General features: G+C 44.3%; 1 protein-coding gene and 1 non-coding gene across 40 annotated transcripts in view; one reads left to right on the top strand and one right to left on the bottom strand.

Moving 5' to 3' along the window:
- The window catches only part of CDK12 (cyclin dependent kinase 12), a 105,715-nt gene that overhangs the window by 3,611 nt on the left and 80,262 nt on the right, over positions 1-21,842 (top strand). For 35 of the 39 annotated variants that reach the window (XM_055388178.2, XM_063706449.1, XM_063706450.1 and 32 more), the window contains exon 2: positions 5,817-6,701. In XM_055388178.2, coding sequence (XP_055244153.2) covers positions 5,817-6,701 — 885 coding nt within the window. The remainder of the gene's footprint in view (positions 1-5,816; positions 6,702-21,842) is intronic. The other 4 variants (XM_063706458.1, XM_063706457.1, XM_063706433.1 and 1 more) reach the window with 1 other exon arrangement.
- LOC115934775 (U6 spliceosomal RNA) lies at positions 17,371-17,473 on the bottom strand. Its single transcript, XR_004070530.1, has one exon. It is a non-coding gene; the product is annotated as a U6 spliceosomal RNA (small nuclear RNA).

The raw sequence follows: 21,842 nt of genomic DNA, 5'->3' as shown, positions 1-21,842 counted from the left end.
AGGGAGTTTGAGACCAGCGTGGCCAATGTGGTGAGATGCTGTCTCTATAAAAATATAAAAAATTAGTTGGGTGTGGTGGCGTGTGCCTGTAGTCCCAGCTACTCGGAAGGCTGAGGCAGGAGAATCAGTTGAGCCCGGGAGGCAGAGGTTGCAGTGAGCTGAGATCGTGCCATTGCACTCCAGCCTAGGTGACAGAGACAGAGTAAGACTCAGTCTTAAAAAAAAAAAAAAAGCCATATACTTTGTAATCTATCTACCTGTCCATTAATCTATCTTTTATTTTCATTTATTTCAAAGTAAGTTGTAGACATCAGTATACTTCATTCTAAACACTTTAACATGTTTACCATTAGCTGGATTACCCTTTTTTTTTTTTTGGAGGGGTGAGGAGTAAAATTTATATGCAGTAAAATGCCTAAGTCTTAAGTGTAGCATTTGTAAAGCTGCTTTGTTTTTTGTTTTTTTTTGAGACAGAGTCTTGTTTTGTTGCCCAAGCTGGAGTGCAGTGGAGCGATCTCGGTTCACTGCAACCTCTGCCTCTCGGGTTCAAGCTATTCTCCTGCCTCAGCCTCCTGAGAGTAGCTGGAATTACAAGCGCCCACCATCACATCTGGCTAATTTTTGTGTTTTTTTAGTAGAGACAGGGCTTTACCATGTTGGCCAGGTTGGTCTCCAACTCCTGACCTCAGGTGATCTGCCAGCCTCGGCCTCCTAAAGTGCTGGGATTACAGGCGTGAGCCAATGCGCCCAGCCATGCTGCTTAGTGTTTTAAGGAAGTCTAAAAAGTATTCTTAGGATATTTGTTTCTTGATAGAGTAGTTCATTAAGGCTGTAAAAATTGTTAACTTTAGGGTATGGGAATAGAGAAGAGTGTGCTAAGACTAAAACACTAAAAGGAGTTTCAGTAAGAAGTGCTTCTTTCTAGTGATTCCTTTTGGATTCTTAGGTAAAACAGCATATCTCATGTTCTCTTAAGAGAGTAGAGGAGGCTGGGCATGGTGGCTTATGCCTATAATCCCAAGCACTTTGGGAGGCCAAGGCGGGCAGATCACCTGAGGTCAGGAGTTTGAGACCAGCCTGGCCAACGTGGTGAAACCCCGTCCCTACTAAAAATAGAAAAATTAGCCAGGCGTGGTGGCATGCGCCTGTAATCCCAGCTACTCGGGAGGCTGAGGCAGGAGAATCGCTTGAACCTGGGAGGCAGAGGTTATAGTGAGCCAAAGTCACGCCACTGCACTCCAGCCTGGGCGACAGAACGAGACTGCGTCTCAAAAAAAAAAAAAAAGAAAGAAAAAGGCCAGGCGCAGTGGATCACGCCTGTAATCCTAGCACTTTGGGAGGCTGAGGCGGGCGGATCACCTGAGGTCGGGAGTTCAAGACCAGCCTGACCAACATGGAGAAACCCTTTCTCTACTAAAAATACAAAATTAGCTGGGCGTGGTGTCACATGCCTGTAATCCCAGCTACTTGGGAGGCTGAGGCAGGAGAATTGCTTGAACCCAGGAGGAGGAGGTTGAGGTGACCCGCGATTGCAATAATTGCGCTCCATCCTCGGCAACAAGAGTGAAACTCCATCTGAAAAAAAAAAAAAAAAAGCAGAGGAATCTCTACTCACATAATTTAGTCAGTAATGGTAAAAATAAGTTTAGAAAAAATTGGAGACACAATATGGTAGCGTAGCATGCAAATATAAACATTATATAATATTCCCAGAGACACATGCACGCTTTTAGTTGGCTTATAGATAGCATTATATGTTTGTATGTGTGCATTACATGTTTTTCTTCATTGATTGAAATTCTAAACAGTACAAAAATTTTGTAGAGTCAGAGGAACATACAGATCCCTTCTATGATATTCTCTGTGTTTTTTTCCTTGGGAGACAGTCAAAATGAAATAAGCAACATTTTATTTTATTTTATTTTTTAAATTTGAGACAGAGTCTCTGTCGCCAGGCTGGAGTGCAGTGGTGGGATCTCAGCTCACTGCAACCTCCGCCTCCCAGGTTCAAGTGATTCTCCTGCCTCAGCCTCCCAAGTAGCTGGGACTACAGGCGCGCGTCACCATGCCCAGCTAATTTTTGTATTTTTAGTAGAGACGGGGTTTCACCATGTTGGCCAGGATGGTCTTGATCTCTTGACCTTGGGATCTGCCTGCCTCAGCCTCCCAAAGCGCTGGGATTACAGGCATGAGCCACCACGCCCGGCGAAACAACCTAATTTTAAAAGACTGAAAATGCTTTGGCAGAAATGCAGTGTCTTTGCATCCGCTAGATTAGCAATGATTAATAGTTGAGTGGAACCTAACTTAATTCGGTGAGTGGGGGGGAAATACATTTGTTTTTGAAGACATTTCTTGAAGACACATTGCTTATTGCTGGCTGTGTTTACCTATTTGTTGTCTACTCCTCCGCTTTTTTCTAGAAGAGTGAACCTGGAACTTAAATGTAGCATTTGTATCACTAAAAAATACCACAAGTATATGGCCATCCAAATCTGTTAACAGTAGGCTTCTGTGAGAAATTGAAGGGTTTCTAACAGACTTCCTTAGGAAGATTTGGTCATGCTGACTAAAACAGTAGTACTTGGTAGCTAGCTGGCATTAGTGTTTTGGGTTTTACATGTTTTCCCTGGGATAGAGATGTTACTTAGCTGTATTTCAAGCGGAGAAAACCTCTTGTTTCAGCCAAATATGTACAGAAGGAATATTAGTTTTCTTAAGGGTAAGTGCATATTTGGTCAATATCAGTACCTTTCAGTATTTTATATTCTCACGTTCATGTTTGCGTTGTTGTTTTTTAGTTCTATTGATTCCAACAATATTTTTAGTTTTAGTGTTTTTTTTGAGATGGAGTGTCTCTCTGTCGCCCAGGCTGGAGTGCAGTGGCGTGATCTTGGCTTACTGCAACCTCCGCCTCCCGGGTTCAAGCAATTTTCCTGCCTTAGCCTCCCGAGCAGCTGGGATTACAGGCGCACACCACCATGCCCGGCTAATGTTTTTGTATTTTTAGTAGAGCTGGGATTTCACCATATTGGTCAGGCTGGTCTCAAACTCTTGACTTCAGGGTGATCCACCCGCCTCAGCCTCCCAAAATGCTGGGATTACAGGCGTGAGCCACTGCGCCCAGCTTCCAATAATAATTTTATATTTTAACTAACTTTTGGAAGCAAACTTGCAAGAAGCAGTATAGGTAAAAGAAAATCATCGCTGCCATTATGCAGGTTGTTTCCCTTACACATATATGTTGTTTTGAAACATTTTGGTTCATGTCAGTCTTACTATATGTCAGTCTTACCATATCTCCCTGATCAAAGATAAAGGAAGATGTGATGATCTAGAATGGAAGCAATTTGTTTTAGACTACTGGGAAAATTTTGTTTTGTCCAATTATGCTTTTAATGTTTTTATTTTATTTATTTATTTTTTTGAGACGGAGTTTCACTCTTGTTGCCCAGGCTGGAGTGCATTGGCGCAATCTCACCTTACCACAACCTCTGCCTCCCAGGTTCAAGCGGTTCTCCTGCCTCGCCTCCCGAGTAGCTGGGATTACAGGCATGCATCACCATGCCCAGCTAATTTTGTATTTTTAGTAGAGACAGGGTTTCTCCATATTGGTCAGGCTGGTCTCGAACTCCTGAACTCAGGTAATCCGCCTGCCTCAGCCTCCCAAAGTGTTGGGATTACAGGCGTGAGCCACAGTGCCCGGCACTTTTAATGTTTTTATTTTATTTTATTTATTTATTTATTTATTTATTTATTTATTTTGAGACAGATTTTCGCTCTGTCGCCAGCCTGGAGTGCAGTGGCGCGATCTCTGCTCACTGCAACCTTGGCTTACTGCAACCTCCGCCTCCTGGGTTCAAGCGATTCTCCTCCCTCAGCCTCCCAAGTAGCTGGGAGTACAAGCATGTACCACCACACCCAGCTAATTTTTGTATTTTTAGTAGATACAGGGTTTTACCATGTTGGCCGGGATGGTCTTGATCTCCTGACCTCGTGATCTGCTGCCTCGGCCTCCCAAAGTGCTGGGATTACAGGCGTGAGCCACAGCACCCGGCCTTTGTTGGTTTTTTGTTTTGTCACACATTGAGGCCTTGGCAGGTTAGACTTTAGTAAAAAGTCATGAGAATTAATGACATTTGGGTTTCAACTTAAAATGATCTGCCCCATAGATTCCCAGATTTTATTTCCAAAGCCTTTCTTAAGAAGACAATTAATTAAACGTGCAATAATATCTTTAGGAGTTTCTAAAAAGTCTATTGGAAATCATTTTATAATAAAGATATTAGGAGCCCTCATGTTTTTGAAAAGTTCTAAAAGTTATTTTGGTAAAACATTTTCTCCACTTTATTTGTTTTGTAAATCCTAAGTCTTATGTGTTGGGAATTTGTTTAGTACTTTATTTTAAACTTTACAACTTTATTATAAACTGAGGATGCAAGGAACAACATATTTTTCTGGGCTTTGCCAGTTAACTCTCTAGCTAACAAATTTAGGTTTTGGTGAAGCATGCTTGTTTCTTTTAACTTCCTGATGGATATAACCCACCTTTACTATGGAGTATGACTTCTTTTTTTTTTTTTTTTTTTTTTTTTGAGATGGAATTTTGCTGTTGTTGCCCAGGCTGGAGTGCAGTGGCACAATCTCGGCTCACCGCAGCCTCCGCCTCCTGGGTTCAAGCGATTCTCCTGCCTCAGCCTCCCAAGTAGCTGGGATTACAGGCGCCCACCACAACGCCTGGCTAATTTTGTATTTTTAGTAGAGACGGGGTTTCTCCATGTTGGTCAGGCTAGTCTCGAACTCCCAATGTCAGGCGATCCACCCATCTTGGCCTCCCAAAGTGCTGGGATTACAGGCGTGAGCCACCGCACCTGGCCAAGCATGACTGCTTTATCCTGTTTTCACTTTATCAAAGATTAAATTCAAAATTCTGAAAGTAATCATTGTGAGTATGGCTGTTTCTTTTCCAATGTGGGAAAAAAAATAGTGACCCATCTTTTTTCAGATGAATAAGTAGTAGATAATTTTATTGTTATATGATTCAGATATGTTTTCATGTAGGATTTAGTTTAATCTATTTTTTTTTTTTTTGAGATGCAGTCTCTGTCGCCCGGGCTGGAGTGCAGTGGCTCACTGTAAGCTCCACCTCCCAGGTTCATGCCATTCTCCTGCCTCAGCCTCCTGAGTAGCTGGGACTACAGGTGCCTGCCACCACGCCTGGCTACTTTTTTGTATTTTTTAGTAGAGATGCGGTTTCACCATGTTAGCCAGGATGGTCTCGATCTGCTGACCTGGTGATCTGCCTGCCTTGGCCTCCCAAAGTGCTGAGATTACAGGTGTGAGCTACCGTGCCCGGCCAGTTTAATCTATTTTTTAAATGAACTTTATTTTTTTAGAGTAGTTTAAGATTTACAGAAAAATTGTGAAGATAGTGCAAAGAAGTCTCATATATCCCTGCATCCAGTTTCTCCTATTGTTAACATCTTACATTAATGTGGTACAGTTGTTACAGTTAATGAACCAATATTGATACGTAATTATAAACTGGAGTCCATACTTTATTTAGATTTACTTAGTCTACCTAATGTCCATTTTCTGTTCCAGGATCTTACTCATTATACCATCTTAAATTTAGTCCTGCCTCCTTGGGGTGCCTCTTGATTGGGCTGGTTTCTCAGACTGTCCTTGTTTTTGATGGCACTTAATCTATTTTACGATTGATAAGTTACAGTTCTTCATAGTTTGTTTTGTTGATCTGTTTTCCTCCATATACTACTGTAGTCCATTCATTTAAAACTGGCTTTTTATTTTTCCAGTAGGAAATCCATGAAGTCCAGAAGTAGAAGTCCTGCATATTCAAGACATTCATCTTCTCATAGTAAAAAGAAGAGATCCAGTTCACGCAGTCGTCATTCCAGTATCTCACCTGTCAGGCTTCCACTTAATTCCAGTCTGGGAGCTGAACTCAGTAGGAAAAAGAAGGAAAGAGCAGCTGCTGCTGCTGCAGCAAAGATGGATGGAAAGGAGTCCAAGGGTTCACCTGTATTTTTGCCTAGAAAAGAGAACAGTTCAGTAGAGGCTAAGGATTCAGGTTTGGAGTCTAAAAAGTTACCCAGAAGTGTAAAATTGGAAAAATCTGCCCCAGATACTGAACTGGTGAATGTAACACATCTAAACACAGAGGTAAAAAATTCTTCAGATACAGGGAAAGTAAAGTTGGATGAGAGCTCCGAGAAGCATCTTGTTAAAGATTTGAAAGCACAGGGAACAAGAGACTCTAAACCCATAGCACTGAAAGAGGAGATTGTTACTCCAAAGGAGACAGAAACATCAGAAAAGGAGACCCCTCCACCTCTTCCCACAATTGCTTCTCCCCCACCCCCTCTACCAACTACTACCCCTCCACCTCAGACACCCCCTTTGCCACCTTTGCCTCCAATACCAGCTCTTCCACAGCAACCACCTCTGCCTCCTTCTCAGCCAGCATTTAGTCAGGTTCCTGCTTCCAGTACTTCAACTTTGCCCCCTTCTACTCACTCAAAGACATCTGCTGTGTCCTCTCAGGCAAATTCTCAGCCCCCTATACAGGTTTCTGTGAAGACTCAAGTATCTGTAACAGCTGCTATTCCACACCTGAAAACTTCAACGTTGCCTCCTTTGCCCCTCCCACCCTTATTACCTGGAGATGATGACATGGATAGGTAAGTCCTATAGTGAACTGGAAAAAACCCCCTTGATCTAAACATAAAGCATTTTCTGTTTTAATCTTTGTCAACACTACCCTCATGGTTTTATGAACAGGAAATGTCTTTGATATTTTCAGTGGGAAAGTCTATAATTATGACATTATTACTTGGGAAGAGAGAATTAGAATTTGAGGCCTGGTTAACCTATTTTATCATTAAGTTTATTTTATATTTTTTTTATTTTGAGACATGGTCTTGCTCTGTCACCCAGGCTGTAATGCAGTGGCGTCATCTCGGCTTACTGCAACATCTGCCTCACAGGTTCAAGCGATTCTCCCACCTCACCCTCCCCAGCAGCTGGGACTACAGGCATGCACCACCATGCCTGGCTAATTTTTGTGTTTTTAGTAGAGATGGGGTTTCACCATGTTGGCCATACTGGTCTGGAACTCCTGACCTCAAGTGATTTTCCCACCTGGGCCTGCCAAAGTGCTGGGATTACAGGCATGAGCCACCATCCCTAGCCTAAGTTTATTGATAATGCTAATTTTGATTAAAATTTTTAAAAAATCGAGTTTTCCCTTAAATTTTTGTGAAAATATTAATACCTATAGAAAAATTAAAAGAATAATAGGCTGGATGCAGTGGCTCATGCCTGTAATCCCAGCACTTTGGGAGGCTAGGGCAGGCAGATCACCTGAGGTCAGGAGTTCAAGACCAGGCTGGCCAACATGGTGAACCCGCATCTCTACTAAAGATACAAAAATTAGCTGGGCATGGTGGTGGGCCCCTGTAATCCCAGCTACTTGAGAGGCTGAGGCAGGAGAATTGCTTGAACCCAGGATACGGAGGTTGCAGCGAGCCAAGATCGCATATTGCCGTATTTGCTCTAACTGTGGATATCATGACACTTTACTTCTAAATATTTCAGTGTGTCTCTCCTAATAATAACGTTCTATATAATTACAATATCTTCATCACCCTGAAAAATTTAACATTGACTTAGTAACATCAATAGTTATATAAATAACATGCTATCGGCCAGGCGCGGTGGCTCACGCCTGTAATCCCAGCACTTTGGGAGGCCAAGGCGGGTGGATCACAAGGTCAGGAGATCGAGACCATCCTGGCTAACACGGTGAAACCCCGCCTCTACTAAAGATTTAAAAAATTAGCTGGGCATGGTGGCAGGCGCCTGTAGTCCCAGCTACTTGGGAGGCTGAGGCAGGAGAATGGCGTGAACCTGGGAGGCAGAGGTTGCAGTAAGTCGAGATCGCGCCACTGTACTCCAGTCTGGGCGATAGAGCGAGACTCCATCTTAAAAAAAAAAAAAAAAGCCATAAATAATCATAATATTTAACCAAATAGTCCCAGTAGCCCCCAAAATGTCTTTATTGTTGGTTTTTGTTTTCAGTTGGAATTCAAAATAACTCACAAAATGTCTTTTATAGCCGGGTTTGTTTTTTCTCTCCTGATCTCAGGGTCCAAACTAGGATTATTTTGAAAAGGGCTGCTTAAAAAAAAAAAAAAAAAATTATTCCATAATAAGTAAAAGAATAATATGTAAAGTATTTGCTAATTAGAATATAATTCACAATGGGATGATGGGAAGAGCTTTAATTTTAATGAGTCCTCTGAATATTGAGAACTGAAATGATTATGAAGTATGAATCTAATTTTATAGAAGGCGTTAACAAAAATACTTCTTTAAGGCTGGGCTTGGTGGCTCACGCCTGTAATTTCAGCACTCTGGAAAGCCGAGGTAGGTAAGATCACTTGAACCCAGGAGTTCAAGACCAGCCTGGCCAACATGATGGAACCCCATCTCTACTAAAAAAAATACAAAAATTAGCCGGGTGTGGCCAGGTGCGGTGGTTCATGCCTTTAATCCCAGCACTTTGGGAGGCCAAGGCGGGCGAATCATGAGGTCAGCAATTCAAGACCAGCCTGATATGGTGAAACCCTGTCTCTACTAAAAATACAAAAATTAGCTGGGTGTGGTGGCGGTTGCCTATAGTCCCAGCTACTCGGGAGGCTGAGGCAGAAGAATTACTTGAACCCAGGAGGTGGAGGTTGCAGTGAGCTGAGATCGTGCCAGTGCCCTCTAGCCTGGGCAACAGAGCCAGACTCCGTCTCAAAAGAAAAAAAAAAAGAAAAATTAGCCAGGCGTGGTGGCAGGCGCCTGTAATCCCAGCTACTCAGAAGGCTGAGGTGGGAGGATTGCTTGAACTCAGGAGGCAGAGGCTGCAGTGAGCCGAGGTCATGCCACTGCACTCCAGCCTGGGTGACAGAGCGAAACTCTGTCTCAAAACAGTATATATGTATTTCCTTAATATCTTGACAGGACTAACTAGGCAAGTACCACCAAACACACTTGCTTTAGCAGTGACATGTGATGGCAGTCTTTGTGTTATGGTTTGCTTATTCTACTGTGATATTGTGCTCTTTGGGATGTGAATTGCATTTATTGAAACAAACTTTTCATTGTAAGCACAAAATTAAGTGCCACCGATCTTGCATCCTAGCCTAATTCCCAAGCCTTCATTCCTTTCAAGGTGATAATTGTAATTTTATTTCATTTTATTTTGAGACAGGATCTGGCTCTGTCCCCCAGGCTGGAGTGCAGTGGTGTGATCTGGGCTTATTGCAACTTCTGCCTCCCAGACTCAAGTGATCCTCCCACCTCAGCTTCCTGACTAGTTGGGATTACAGGTGCATGCCACTACACCCGGCTAATTTATTTTTTGTAGACATGGGGTTACATCATGTTGCCCAGGTTGGTCTTGAGCTCCTGGACTCAGGTGATCCGCTTGCTTTGGCCTTCCAAAGTGTTGGGATTACAGGCATGAACCACCACTCCCGGCCAATATTGGTCATTTGAATGATGATACATTGCAGCCCTCTGGGTGAGAAAGTATGTTTTTTCGTACCCTCTGTTCTTTAGAGAAGATGCAAGTACAGTAAATGGAAAGGGGGAGAAAAACTACTTTAAGGAATGGCTCCATCACTATAGAAAGAAATATGATGTTTCCTTTTTTTTTTTTTTTTTTTTTTGGCATTACCAGACTGCCAAAATCTGATTTTTTATTTTTATTTTTTTTTGAGATGGAGTCTCTTTCTGTTGCCCAGGCTGGAGTGCAATGGCGCGATCTCAGCTCACTGCAGCCTCTGCCTCCTGGGTTCAAGTGATTCTCATGCCTCAGCTCCTCTGAGTAGCTGAGATTACAAGCATGTGCCACCATGCCTGGCTAATTTTTGTATTTTTAGTAGAGACAGGGTTTCACCATGTTGGCCAGGCTGGTCTCGAACTCCTGACCTTAAATGATTCTCCCACCTGGGCCTTCCAAAGTGCTGGGATTACAGGCATGAGCCACTGCATCCAACCCAAAATGTGATTTTAAAGAAAAATTCCATATGCTCTTTCTAACATTAATAGGTATTTATGGACTGAGCTTTGTGGATGTAATCCCAGTACTTTGGGAGGCCATGGTGGGAGGACTGTTTAAGGCCAGGAGTTCAAAACCAGCCTGGACAACAACATAGTGAGACCCCATCTCTATAAAACATTTAAAAATTAGTTGGATGTGGTGGCAGGTGCCTTTAGCCCTAGCTACTTGGGAGGCTGAGGCAGGAGGATCACTTGAGCCCAGGAGTTCAAGGCTGCGGTGAACTATGATTGGGCCACTGTACACCAGCTTCTGTGAAAGAGACCCTGTCTCTAAAAATAAAATTTTAATTAAAAAGTAATAACAAATTCTGCCACGTGATGAAAATTACAGAAAAGAAGAAGGGAACCTGAAATTTTTTTTTTTTTTTTTTTTTTGAGACAGTGTCTCACACTGTTGTCCGGGCTGGAGTGCAGTGGCGATCTTGGCTCACTGCAAACTCCATCTCCCAGGTTCAGGCGATTCTTCTACCTTAGCCTCCCGAGTGGCTAGGATTACAGGTGCCCGCCACCACGCCCAGCTAATTTTTTGTATTTTTAGTAGAGACAGGGTTTCACCATGTTGGCCAGGCTGGTCTCGAACTCCTGACCTCGTGATTCGCCCACCTAGGCCTCCCAAAATACTGAGATGACAGGTGTGAGCCACCGTGTCAGGAACAGAATCTCAAATTTATGTGGAAAAAATTAACTTGAGGTCCAAAATATAGATAGATAAAAGCCTAGATAAAAAGATAAAAGCCATATTTTTATAGTTTTTGTTGGAAAAGGAAATAGTTGAGCATTGTCCAAAGGGACCCTGGCCCCTTAGCTATAGGAGCCTCATTTCAATACTTGTTTACATAGTGGCTAGAATATTAATGTGGGTAAGAATCTTGATTTTTTTTTTTTTTTACTTCAGAAAAATGTTTAGGAAACAAAAAGCATCTTGATGATTTTTTTCTTTTTTGAGACAGACTCTCTCTCCATAGCCAGGCTGGAGTGCAGTGGCAAGATCTTGGCTCAGTGCAACTTCCCAGGGTTCAAGCGATTCTCCTGCCTCAGCCTCCTGAGTAGTTGGGACCACAGGCACCCGCCACCACACCCAGCTAATTTTTGTATTTTTAGTAGAGGTGGGGTTTCACCATATTTCTCCTGGATGGTCTCGATGTGTTGATCTCGTGATCTGTCCGCCTCAGCCTCCCAAAGTACTGAGATTACTGGCATGAACCCCCGTGCCCCAACTATTTTTTATTTTATTTATTTATTTTTTGAGATGGAATTTTTGCCGTTGTTGTCCAGGCTGGAGTGCAGTGACGTGATCTCGGCTGCATCCGCCTCCCGGGTTCAAGCAATTCTCCTGCCTCAGCCTCCCAAGTAGCTGGGATTGCAGGCACCTGCCACCATGCTCAACTAATTTTGTATTTTTAGTAGAGAATGGGTTTCGCCCTGTTGGCCAGGCTGGTCAGGAACTCCTGATCTCAGGTGATCTACCTGCCTTGGCCCCACAAAGTGCAGAGATTACAGGCATGAGCCACCATGCCTGCCATTTTTTTTTTTTTTTTTTTTTTGAGACAGAGTTCTGCTCTGTCGCCCAGGCTGGAGTGCACTGGGGCAGTCTCAGCTCACTGCAACCTCCGCCTCCCAAGTTCAAGCCATTCTCCTGCCTTAGCCTCCTGAGTAGCTGGGATTACAGGTGCCCACCACCACGCCTGGCTAATTTGTGTATTTTTATTAGAGATGGGGTTTCACCATGTTGGTTACAAACTCCTGACCTTAAATGATCCACCTGCCTCGGGCTTCCAACGTGCTGGAATTACAGGCATGAACCACCAGGTCCAGCCCTAATCTAATTATTATTATTATTTTTTGAGACAGTCTCACTCTGTTGCCCAGGCTGGAGTGCAGTGGTGCCATCTTGGCTCACCACAACCTCCACCACCAGGGTTCAAGCGATTCTCCTGCCTCAGCCTCCCGAGTAGCTGGGACTACAGGTGTGTGCCACCATGTCTGGCTAATTTTTGTAGTGTTTTTGTTTTTGTTTTTGTTTTAGATGAAGTCTGGAGTCTCACTCTGTTGCCCAGGCTGGAGTGAGTCTCACCCTGTTGCCCAGGCTGGAGTGTAGTGGCACGATCTTGGCTCACCACAACCTCCACCTCCTGGGTTCAAGCAATTTTCCTGCCTCAGCCTCCCAAGTAGCTGGGACTACAGGCGCATGCCACCATGCCCAGCTAATTTTTTTGTATTTTTAGTAGAGACGGGGTTTCACCATGTTGGTCAGGCTGGTCTCGAACTCCTGACCTCAGGTGATCCACCCACCTTGGCCTCCCAAAGTGCTGGGATTACAGATGTGAGCCACTGTGCCCAGCTAATTTTTGTATTTTTATTTTTTTTATTTATTATTTATTTTTTTATTTTTTTGAGTCAGAGTCTTGCTCTGTCACCCAGGCTGGAGTGCAGTGGCTTGATCTTGGCTCACTGCAAGCTCCACCTCCTGGGTCCACGCCATTCTTCTGCCTCAGCCTCCCAAGTAGCTGGGACTACACGCACCTGCCACCACACCCAGCTAATTTTTTGTATTTTTTAGTAGAGATGGGGTTTCGCTGTGTTAGCCAGGATGATCTCGATCTCCTGACCTCGTGATCTGCCCACCTCGGCCTCCCAAAGTGCTGGGATTACAGGCGTGAGCCACTGCACCCCACCTATTTTTGTATTTTTAGTAGAGACGGGGTTTCACTACATTGACCAGGCTGGTCTTGAACTCCTGACTTCGGGGTCTGCCTGCCTTGGCCTCCCAAAGAGCTGGGATTACAGACATGAGCCACTGCACCAGGCCCATCTAATTATTTTTAAACATGATTTTTTTTTTTTAGCCATCTCCTCCTCCACCTCTTTTTTTTTTTTTTTTTTTTTTTTTAAAGAAACGGGGTCTTGCTATGTTGCCCAGGTTTGTCCCAAACTCCTCAACTCATGTGATCCTTCCACCTTCGCATCCCTAAATGCTGGCATTACATGTGTGAGCTGTTGAGTTTGGCCATTATTTTTTTTTTTGAGATGGATTCCTGCTGTCACCCAAGCTGGAGTGCAGTGGCTCAATCTCAGCTCACTGCAACTTCTGCCTCTGGGGTTCACATGACTCTCCTGCCTCAGCCTCCCCAGTAGCTGGGACTACAGGCGCATGCCACCATATCCGGATAATTTTTTTGTATTTTTAGTAGAGACAGGGTTTCATCATGTCAGCCAGGCTGGTCCCGAACTCCTGACCTTAGGTGATCCACCTGCTTTGGCCTCCCATAGTGCTGGGATTGGAAGCATGAGCCAACGTGCCCAGCCCTGGCCGTGATTATTATCAGTATTCTACATATAAATAAATTATTGAAGGTAGAAAAACGGAAATAGGCCAGGTGCTGTGGCTCACTCCTATAATCCCAGCCCTTTGGGAGGCCAAGGCAAGAGGCTTGTTTGAGCCCATGTGTTTTAGGCTACATAGCCAGACCCCGTTTCTACCATTAAACAAGAAAAGGCATGATAGCATGCACCTGTGGTCTGAGCTACTTGGGAGACTGAGGTGGGATGATTACTGGAGCCTGGAAGGTCGGAGCTACAGTGAGCCATGATCACACCACTGCACTCTAGCCTGGATAACAGTGAGATGTTGTATCAAAGAAAATGAGATGAGGATGTCTTCCATTATCAATTTTATTTTTTTATTTTAAGTTCATGATGTGTTTCTGTTTCTATTTTGTATGTGTGTGTGTGCTGCTATATCCATGTACCAGCTGCTCCATATCCATGTACCAGCTGCTCCTATCTTTGACATGAAAAGTAATTTTTACATAGGAAAGCTTTTTAGAAAGAAATCTAATGGCCGGGTGCGGTGGCTCACACCTGTAATCCCAGCACTTTGGAATGCTGAGGCGGGCAGATCACGAGGTCAGGAGATCGAGACCATCCTGGCTAACACAATGAAACCCCGTCTCTACTAAAAATACAAAAAATTAGCCGGTCATGGTGGCGGGCCCCTGTAGTCCCAGCAACTCAGGAGGCTGCGGCAGGAGAATGGCATGAGCCCGGGAGGCGGAGCTTGCAGTGAGCCGAGATCATGCCACTGCACTCCAGCCTGGGCGACAAGCGAGACTCCGTCTGAAAAAAAAAAAAAAAATCTAAAAGTTTCGTAAGGAGCTCACTTATATTCTCTGTTTTATCTTCTCGAGACTGCAGCAGCATAATGTTGAGAATGTGACTTACACATCATTTTTAGTACGTTGTGGGTGGAATACAGAATGCAATTAGTAATGTTGGTTATTTTAATTGATGGGTAAATAAAACTTCTAATGGAGCCAGGATCAGGGCTTGTGTGAAATGACAGTGGACTTGTAAAAGAAGTCAGTGTGCACATAAAGAACATAAAGCTTACATTAGAGGATTTGTCTGTTTTTTTTGTTTTGTTTTGTTTTGTTTTTTGTTTTTTTCCCCCGAGACAGAGTCTTGCTCTGTTGCCCAGGCTAGAATGCAGTGGCATGATCTCGGCTCACTGTAATCTCCGCCTCTCGGGTTCAAGCAATTCTCCTGCCTCAGCCTCCCAAGTAGCTGAGACTATAGGTGCTCACCACCATGCCTGGCTAATTTTTGTATTTTTAGTAGAGACAGGGTCTCCTCATGTTGGCCAGGTTGGTCTGAAATTCCTGACCTCAGGTGCTCCACCCACCTTGGCCTCCCAAAGTCCTGGGATTACAGGCGTGAGTCACTGCACTGGCTTTTTTTTTTTTTTAAGACAGAGTTTTGCTCTTGTTGCCCAGGCTGGAGTGCAATGGCGTGATCTCGGCTGACTGCAACCTCCACTTCCTGGGTTCAAGCGATTTTCCTGCCTCAGCTGCCTGAGTAGCTGGGATTATAGGCCCCCGCCATCACGCCTAGCTAATTTTTATATTTTTAGTAGAGACGGGGTTTTACCATCTTTCCCAGGCTGATTGCAATCTCCTGACTTCATGTGATCCACTCATCTGGGCCTCCCAAAGTGCTGGGATATAGGCGCGAGCCACTGTGTCCAGCCTAGAGGATTTAGTGTCATTTTGGGAAAAGAATGAAACTTTACTTTTTTTTTTTTTTTTTGAGACAGAGTCTTACTTTGTCGTCCAGGCTGGAGTGCAGTGGCGTGATCTTGGCTCACTGTAACCTCCATCTCCATCTCTGAATCCGAAGTGATTCTCCTGCGTCACCCTCCCAAGTAGCTAGGATTACAGGCATGTACCACCATGCCCAGCTAGTTTTGTTCCGTTTTTTTTTTTGAGTGTTTTGCTAGTTGCCCAGGCTGGAGTGCAATGGTGCGATCTCAGCTCACTGCAACCTCTGCCTCCTGGGTTCTAGCAATCCACCTTCCTCAGTCTCACAAGTAGTTGGGATTCCAACTAATTTTTTGTATGTGTAGTAGAGAGAGGGTTTCACCATGTTGGCCAGGCTGATCTCGAACCTCTGACCTCAAGTGATCCACCTGCCTTGGCCTCCCAAAGTGCTGGGATTACAGGTGTGAGCCAGCACGCCCAGTCGAAACTTTTCTTTTCTTTCAAACATGTATTTTGAGTAGGAGTGTACTAGCTCAGGTATCAAATGCAAGAGTGAATTCAGCTAATGGTATTTCAAAAGCCTTTCTCATTTGTGGTCTATAATTTTTGATTTCAAGAAGCAAGGCAGCCCACGTCCAACATAGTACAATCTACATGACCATAGCTATTAATGGATATATTTCTGCCTTAAGTAGATCATCTGTATACTTTTCTTAGAAATTTCAGTTAACCAGCCGGGAGTGGTGGATCACGCCTGTAATCCCAGCACTTTGGGAGGCCGAGGCTGGCGGATCACCTGAGGTCGGGAGTTGGAGACCAGCCTGGCCAATATGGAGAAACCCTGTCTCTACTAAAAGTACAAAATTAGCAGGGTTTGGTGGCCCATGCCTGTAATCCCAGCTGCTTGGGAGGCTGAGGCAGGAGAATCCCTTGAACTCGGGGGGCGGAGGTTGTGGTGAGCCGAGATCACGCCATTGCACTCCAGCCTGGGCAACAAGAGCGAAACTCCGTCTCAAAAAAAAAAAAAGAAAAAAAAAAAAAGAAATTTCAGTTAACCATATAGAATTTTTAAAGTCTTCTTCTTCCTCTTTTTTTTTTGTGGCAGAATCTCACTGTCACCCAGGCTGGGGTACACTGGCGTGATCTTGCCTCACTGCAATCTCCACCTCCTGGCCTCAGCCTCCTGAGTAGCTGGGACTACAAGCACAAGCCATGCCCGGCTGTTTTTTTACGTTTTTGGTAGAGACCAAGTTTTGCCATGTTGCACAGGCTGGTCTCGAACTCCTGAGCTCAAGCAGTCTGCCCACCTTGGTCTTCCAAAGTGCTGGAATTACATGTGTGAGCCACTGCGCTCAGCACTTCTGTGCTTGCTCTCTCTCTCTCGCTCGCTCTCTCTCTCTCTTTCTCTCTCTCTTTTCTTTTCTTTTTTCTTTTCTTTGACAAAGTCTCGTCCTGTTGCCCAGGCTGGACTGCAATGGCACTATCTCGGCTCACTGCAACCTCCGCCTCCCGGGTTGAAGCGATTCTCCTGCCTCACCCTCCCAAGTAGCTGGGATTACAGGCAAGCGCCACCATGCCTGGCTAATTTTTTGTATCTTTAGTAGAGATGGGGTTTCACCAGGTTGGCCAGGCTGGTCTCAAACTCCTGACCTTGTGATCTGCCCGCCTCGGCCTCCCAAAGTGCTGGGTTTACAGGCATGAGCCACCGCGCCTGGCTTCCTTTTTTTTTTTTTTTTTTTTTTTTTAACAGAGTTTCGCTTTTTTTAGCCCAGGCTGGAGTGCAGTGGTGTGATCTCCACTCACTGCAACCTCCACCTCCTGGGTTCAACCAATTCTCCTGCCTCAGCCTCCTGAGTAGCTGGATTACAGGCGTGTGCCACCACACCCTGCTAATTTTGTGTTTTTAATAGAGATAGGGGTTTCACCATTTTGGCCAAGGTGGTCTTGAACTCCTGACCTCAGGTGATCCACCCGCCTCGGCCTCTCAGAGTGCTAGGATTACAGGCTTGAGCTACCGCACCTGGCCTTGCTCTGTTTTTCTAATAGCCTTGTTCATTTGGAGCGTACTGAACTTCAGGGGAGTCTACATTATTTTTAAAGGCTGTATCTCTATAAGTTCAGTAAACTCCAAATGAACCAGGATTTTCCTAGTAGAATGGGATGCTTGGTTTCCATTTTTTATGTACTTAACTAAACTTTTTTTTTTAGGGAACACTTCACGAATTTGTGTCATCTTTGTGCAGGGGCCATGATAATCTTTTCTGTATTGTTACGGTTTTAGTGTATGTGCTGCCAAAGTGAACAATCAACTACATTTTTTTTTTTTTTTTTTTTTTGAGGCAGAGTGTCTCTCTGTCACCCAGGCTGGAGTGCAGTGGTATGAACTCAGCTCACTGCAACCTACGCCTCCCAGGTTCAAACAATTCTTGTGCCTTAGCCTCCCAAGTAGCTGGGATTACAGGCATGTGCCACCATGCTTGGCTGATCTTTGTATTTTTAGTAGAGAGGGGTTATGCCATATTGGCTAGGCTGTTATCTAACTCCTGGCCTCAAACAATCTACCTGCCTCAGCCTTTCAAAGTGCTGGGATTACAGGTGAGAGCCACTATGCCTGCCTCAACTAAATTTTTTTTTTTTTTTTTTTTTTTTTGAAACGGAGTGTCACTCTGTCCTCTAGGCTGGAGTACAGTGGCATGATCTCGGCTCACTGCAACCTTCGCCTCCTGGATTTAAGTGATTCTGCTGCCTCAGTCTCCTGAATAGCTGGGATTACAGGCTTGTGCCACCACGCCTGGCTAATTTTTGTATTTTTAGTAGAGACGGGGTTTCACCATGTTGGTCAGGCTGGTCTCGAACTCCTGCCCTCAAGTGATCCACCCGCCTTGGCCTCCCAAAGTGCTGGCATTACAGGCGTGAGCCACCTCGTCCTGGCTCAACTAAATTTTTGATAAAAGTTTGTAAATAGTGGTGAAATCACTGTTTCTTTTCTTTTCTTTTTTTTTTTAAGAGACAAGTTTTCCCTTTGTCGCCCATGCTGGAGTTCAGTGGCCTGTGCACAGCTCACAGTAGCCTCTACCTGCTAGGCTGGAGCGATCTTTCCACCTCAGCCTCTCAAGTAGCTTGGACTACAGGCACGTGCCATCATGCCTGGCTAATTTTTGTACTTTTTTGTAGAGATGGAGTTTGTGTTGTCCAGGGTAGTAGAACTCCTAGACACAAGTAATACACCTTCCTTGGCCTTCTGAAGTGCTAGGATTACAGGCATGAGCCACCGTGCCTGGTCTGAAATCATGTTTTAAACAACCAACTTCAAGGGGAAGGAGATAAAGGATTACATTTAAAGTAGTTTACGCTGTTAAAATGGGCAAATTATCTCATTGAAAAATTTAGTGTTTTTTAAACAGTTACAATTTGTTTATTTATTTATTTATTTTTTGAGGCAGATTCTTACTCTCATGATCCGCCTACCTTGGCCTCCCAAAGTGCTGAGAGTACAGGCGTGAGCCACCACCCCTGGCGTAAATATTTATAAATTTTATATTTTTTCTTTTTTTGTTGTTTGAGACAGGATCTTGCTCTGTTGCCCAGGCTAGAGTGCAGTGGCACGATCTTGGCTCACTGCAACTGCTGCCTCCAGGTTCAAGTGATTCTCATGCCTCAACTTCCCAAGTGGCTGGGATTACAGGCATGAGCTACCACACTTGGCTAAGTTTTTGTATTTTTAGAAGAGACAGGGTTTCACCATGTTGGCCATGCTGGTCTCAAACTCCTGGCCTTAAGTGATATGCCTACCTCGGCATTCCAAAGAGCTGGGACTACAGGCCGTAGTCACCATTCCTGGTCTATATTCTTTTTTTATTAACAGTATTTTTATTAGAAGTGTTTCTGTTACACCCACAGATTCAGTTCTGTTGTCACAGATTCCAAAATACTATTCATATTCTAAAAGTTTGGCAGTCCTAGAGCTTGGTAGGTTTTTAAATTACACATGTATTATGAAACCTAATTACCACATGTGAATTTGTGTATAGGTATAAATGGGGAACTAGGAAATACTGATATAGTTAGGGTACATCAGCGTTTCCTGGTAGTGACTTTTCAAGTAATGACTGTGATGTATAGTATCTGCTCCCCTATGATAGACTCACTTTGCATGTACCACATGTCCTCAACCCTTTATAATACTGAGTGTCCTATGCTAAAGGTGATAATGTTAAGCATTGTAGTTTTGAGGCTGTCATTAAATTTTCAAGGTTTTTAGTACATTGGAATTTACTGAAACAGGATTTGACCTTTATTCAAATTGTATATCCTGAACTGGTAGGACATAACCTATCAAATACTCATTCTGTCTTGAAATAAACATGCTAAAAATGTAATATTTTAGAAGCAGTATACATTTTTCATACATGTTCAATATCCCTAATCCAAAAATCTAGAAATCCTCCAAAATCGGGAACATTTTTAGCGCTGACATGATACTCAAAGGAAATGCTCATTGGAGCATTTCAGTATTCAGATTTTTGCATTGAATATGCTCATCCAGTATAATGCAAATAATCCAAAATCTAAAAATTTTAAAAATTTGAAACACTCAGGCCGGGCGCGGTGGCTCACGCCTGTAATCCCAGAACTTTGGGAGGCCGAGGCGGGCGGATCACAAGGTCAGGAGATCGAGACCGTCCTGGCTAACATGGTGAAACCCCATCTCTACTAAAAATACAAAAAATTAGCCAGGCGTGATGGTGGGTGCCTGTAGTCCCAGCTACTCGGGAGGCTGAGGCAGGAGAATGGCGTGAACCCGGGAGGCAGAGCTTGCAGTGAGCTGAGATCGCGCCACTGCAGTCCAGCCTGGGCGACAGGGCGAGACTCTGTCTCAAAAAAAAAAAAAAAAAAAGTTCAAACACTCTGGTTTGAGGCATTGTGGATAAGAGAGTACCTAATCTGTATTAGTACTTTATTTGAGCTCATAAGTAAACATTGGAGGAAACAAAAATATGAAACACAGATTGGCTGGGCATGGTGGCTGATGCCTGTGATCCCAGCACTTTAGGAGGCCAAGCTGGAGGATTGCTTTTCAGGTAGGAGTTTGAGACCAGAGCTTAGGCATCCCTTTTTTTTTTTTTTTTTTTTTTTGGTTGGGGGGAAACAGAGTCTCACTCTGTCGCCAGGCTGGAATGTAGTGGCTCAATCTCAGCTCACTAATCTCCACCTCCCGGGTTCAGGTGGTTCCCCTGCCTCAGCCTCCTGAGTAGCTGGGACTAACAGGCGGGTGCCACCATGCCTGGCTAATTTTTTTTGTATTTTGGTAGAGACAGGGTTTCACCATGTTTGCCAGGATGGTCTTGATCTCCTGACCTCATGATCCCCGGCCTCGGCCCCCTAAAGTGCTGGGATTATAGGCATGAGCCACTGTGCCTGGCCCCTGTCTCTTAAAAAAAAAAAAAATGCAGCTGTGGTGGTATGCACCTGTAGTTTCAGCTGCTTGGAATGTTGTAGTGGGTAGATCACTTGAGCCTCGAGGCTGCAGTCAGCTATGATTGCACCACTACAGTCCAGCTTGGGTGACACAGCAAGATCCTGTCTCCAAACAGACAAAAAACCATAGACTGAATTTATTTGAAATGATGATGAGATAATTAAAATACCTTAATTTTTCTTTTTTCTTTTTCTTTTCTTTTTTTTTTTTTTTTGAGACAGAGTCTTGCTCTGTCGCCCAGGCTGGAGTGCAGTGGGGTGATCTTGGCTCACTGCAACCTCTGCCTCCTGGGTTGAAGCGATTCTCCTTCCTCAGGTTCCCAAGTAGCTGGGATTTTGGGAGTGCACCACCATGCCCAGCTAATTTTTGTACTTTTAGTAGAGATGCGGTTTCACCATGTTGGCTAGGCTGGTCTTGAACTCCTGACTTCAGGTGATCCGCCCGCTTGGCCTTCCAAAGTGCTGGGATTACAGGCGTGAGCCACTGCACCCTGCCTCTTTTTTTTTTTTTTTCTATGAAACAGAGTCTTGCTCTGTCACTTAGACTGGAGTGCAGTGGCACAATCATGGCTCACTGCAACCTTGGCCTCCTTCCCTGGCTCAAGTGATCCTCTCGCTTCAGCCTCGATAGTAGCTGGGACCAGAAGTGCATGCCACCACTGCCAGCTAACTTTGTTTATTTTTTTTAGAGATAAGGTCTCACTATGTTGCTCAGGCTGGTCTTGAACTCCTGGGCTCAAGCAATCTTCCTGCCTTGGCTCCCAAAGTAGTGGGATTACAGGCATGAGTCACCATGCTCAGCCTGATTTTTTTTGTTCTTCTAGTGAAGCCAAACCAAGAAGAAATCTGTTTTGAATAATGAGGAATTGAGATTTGTAAAGAATATTCCGACAGTGGTTGAGAAATTACAAGTTTTTTTTCCCTGAACATCTTAAAAATTAGAATAATTTTAAAAATCTATATTGGTGGGGTGCGGTGGCTCATGTCTGTAATCCCAGCACTTTGGGAGGCTGAGGTGGGCAGATCATGAGGTCAGGAGTTCGAGTCCAGCCTGGCCAATATGGTGAAACCCCATCTCTACTAAAAATACAAAAAACTAGCCGGGCGTGGTGGCACACACCTGTAGTCCCAGCTACTTGGGGGGCTGAGGTAGCAGAATCACTTGAACCCAGGAGGCAGAGGTTGCAGTGAGCC

Source organism: Gorilla gorilla, chromosome 4 (genome assembly GCF_029281585.2).
Source record: "Gorilla gorilla gorilla isolate KB3781 chromosome 4, NHGRI_mGorGor1-v2.1_pri, whole genome shotgun sequence".
NCBI classification, from domain to species: Eukaryota; Metazoa; Chordata; class Mammalia; order Primates; family Hominidae; genus Gorilla; species Gorilla gorilla.
The sequence above is the reverse complement of the archived record's forward strand: the minus strand, read 5'-3'. Positions and strand labels throughout refer to the sequence as shown.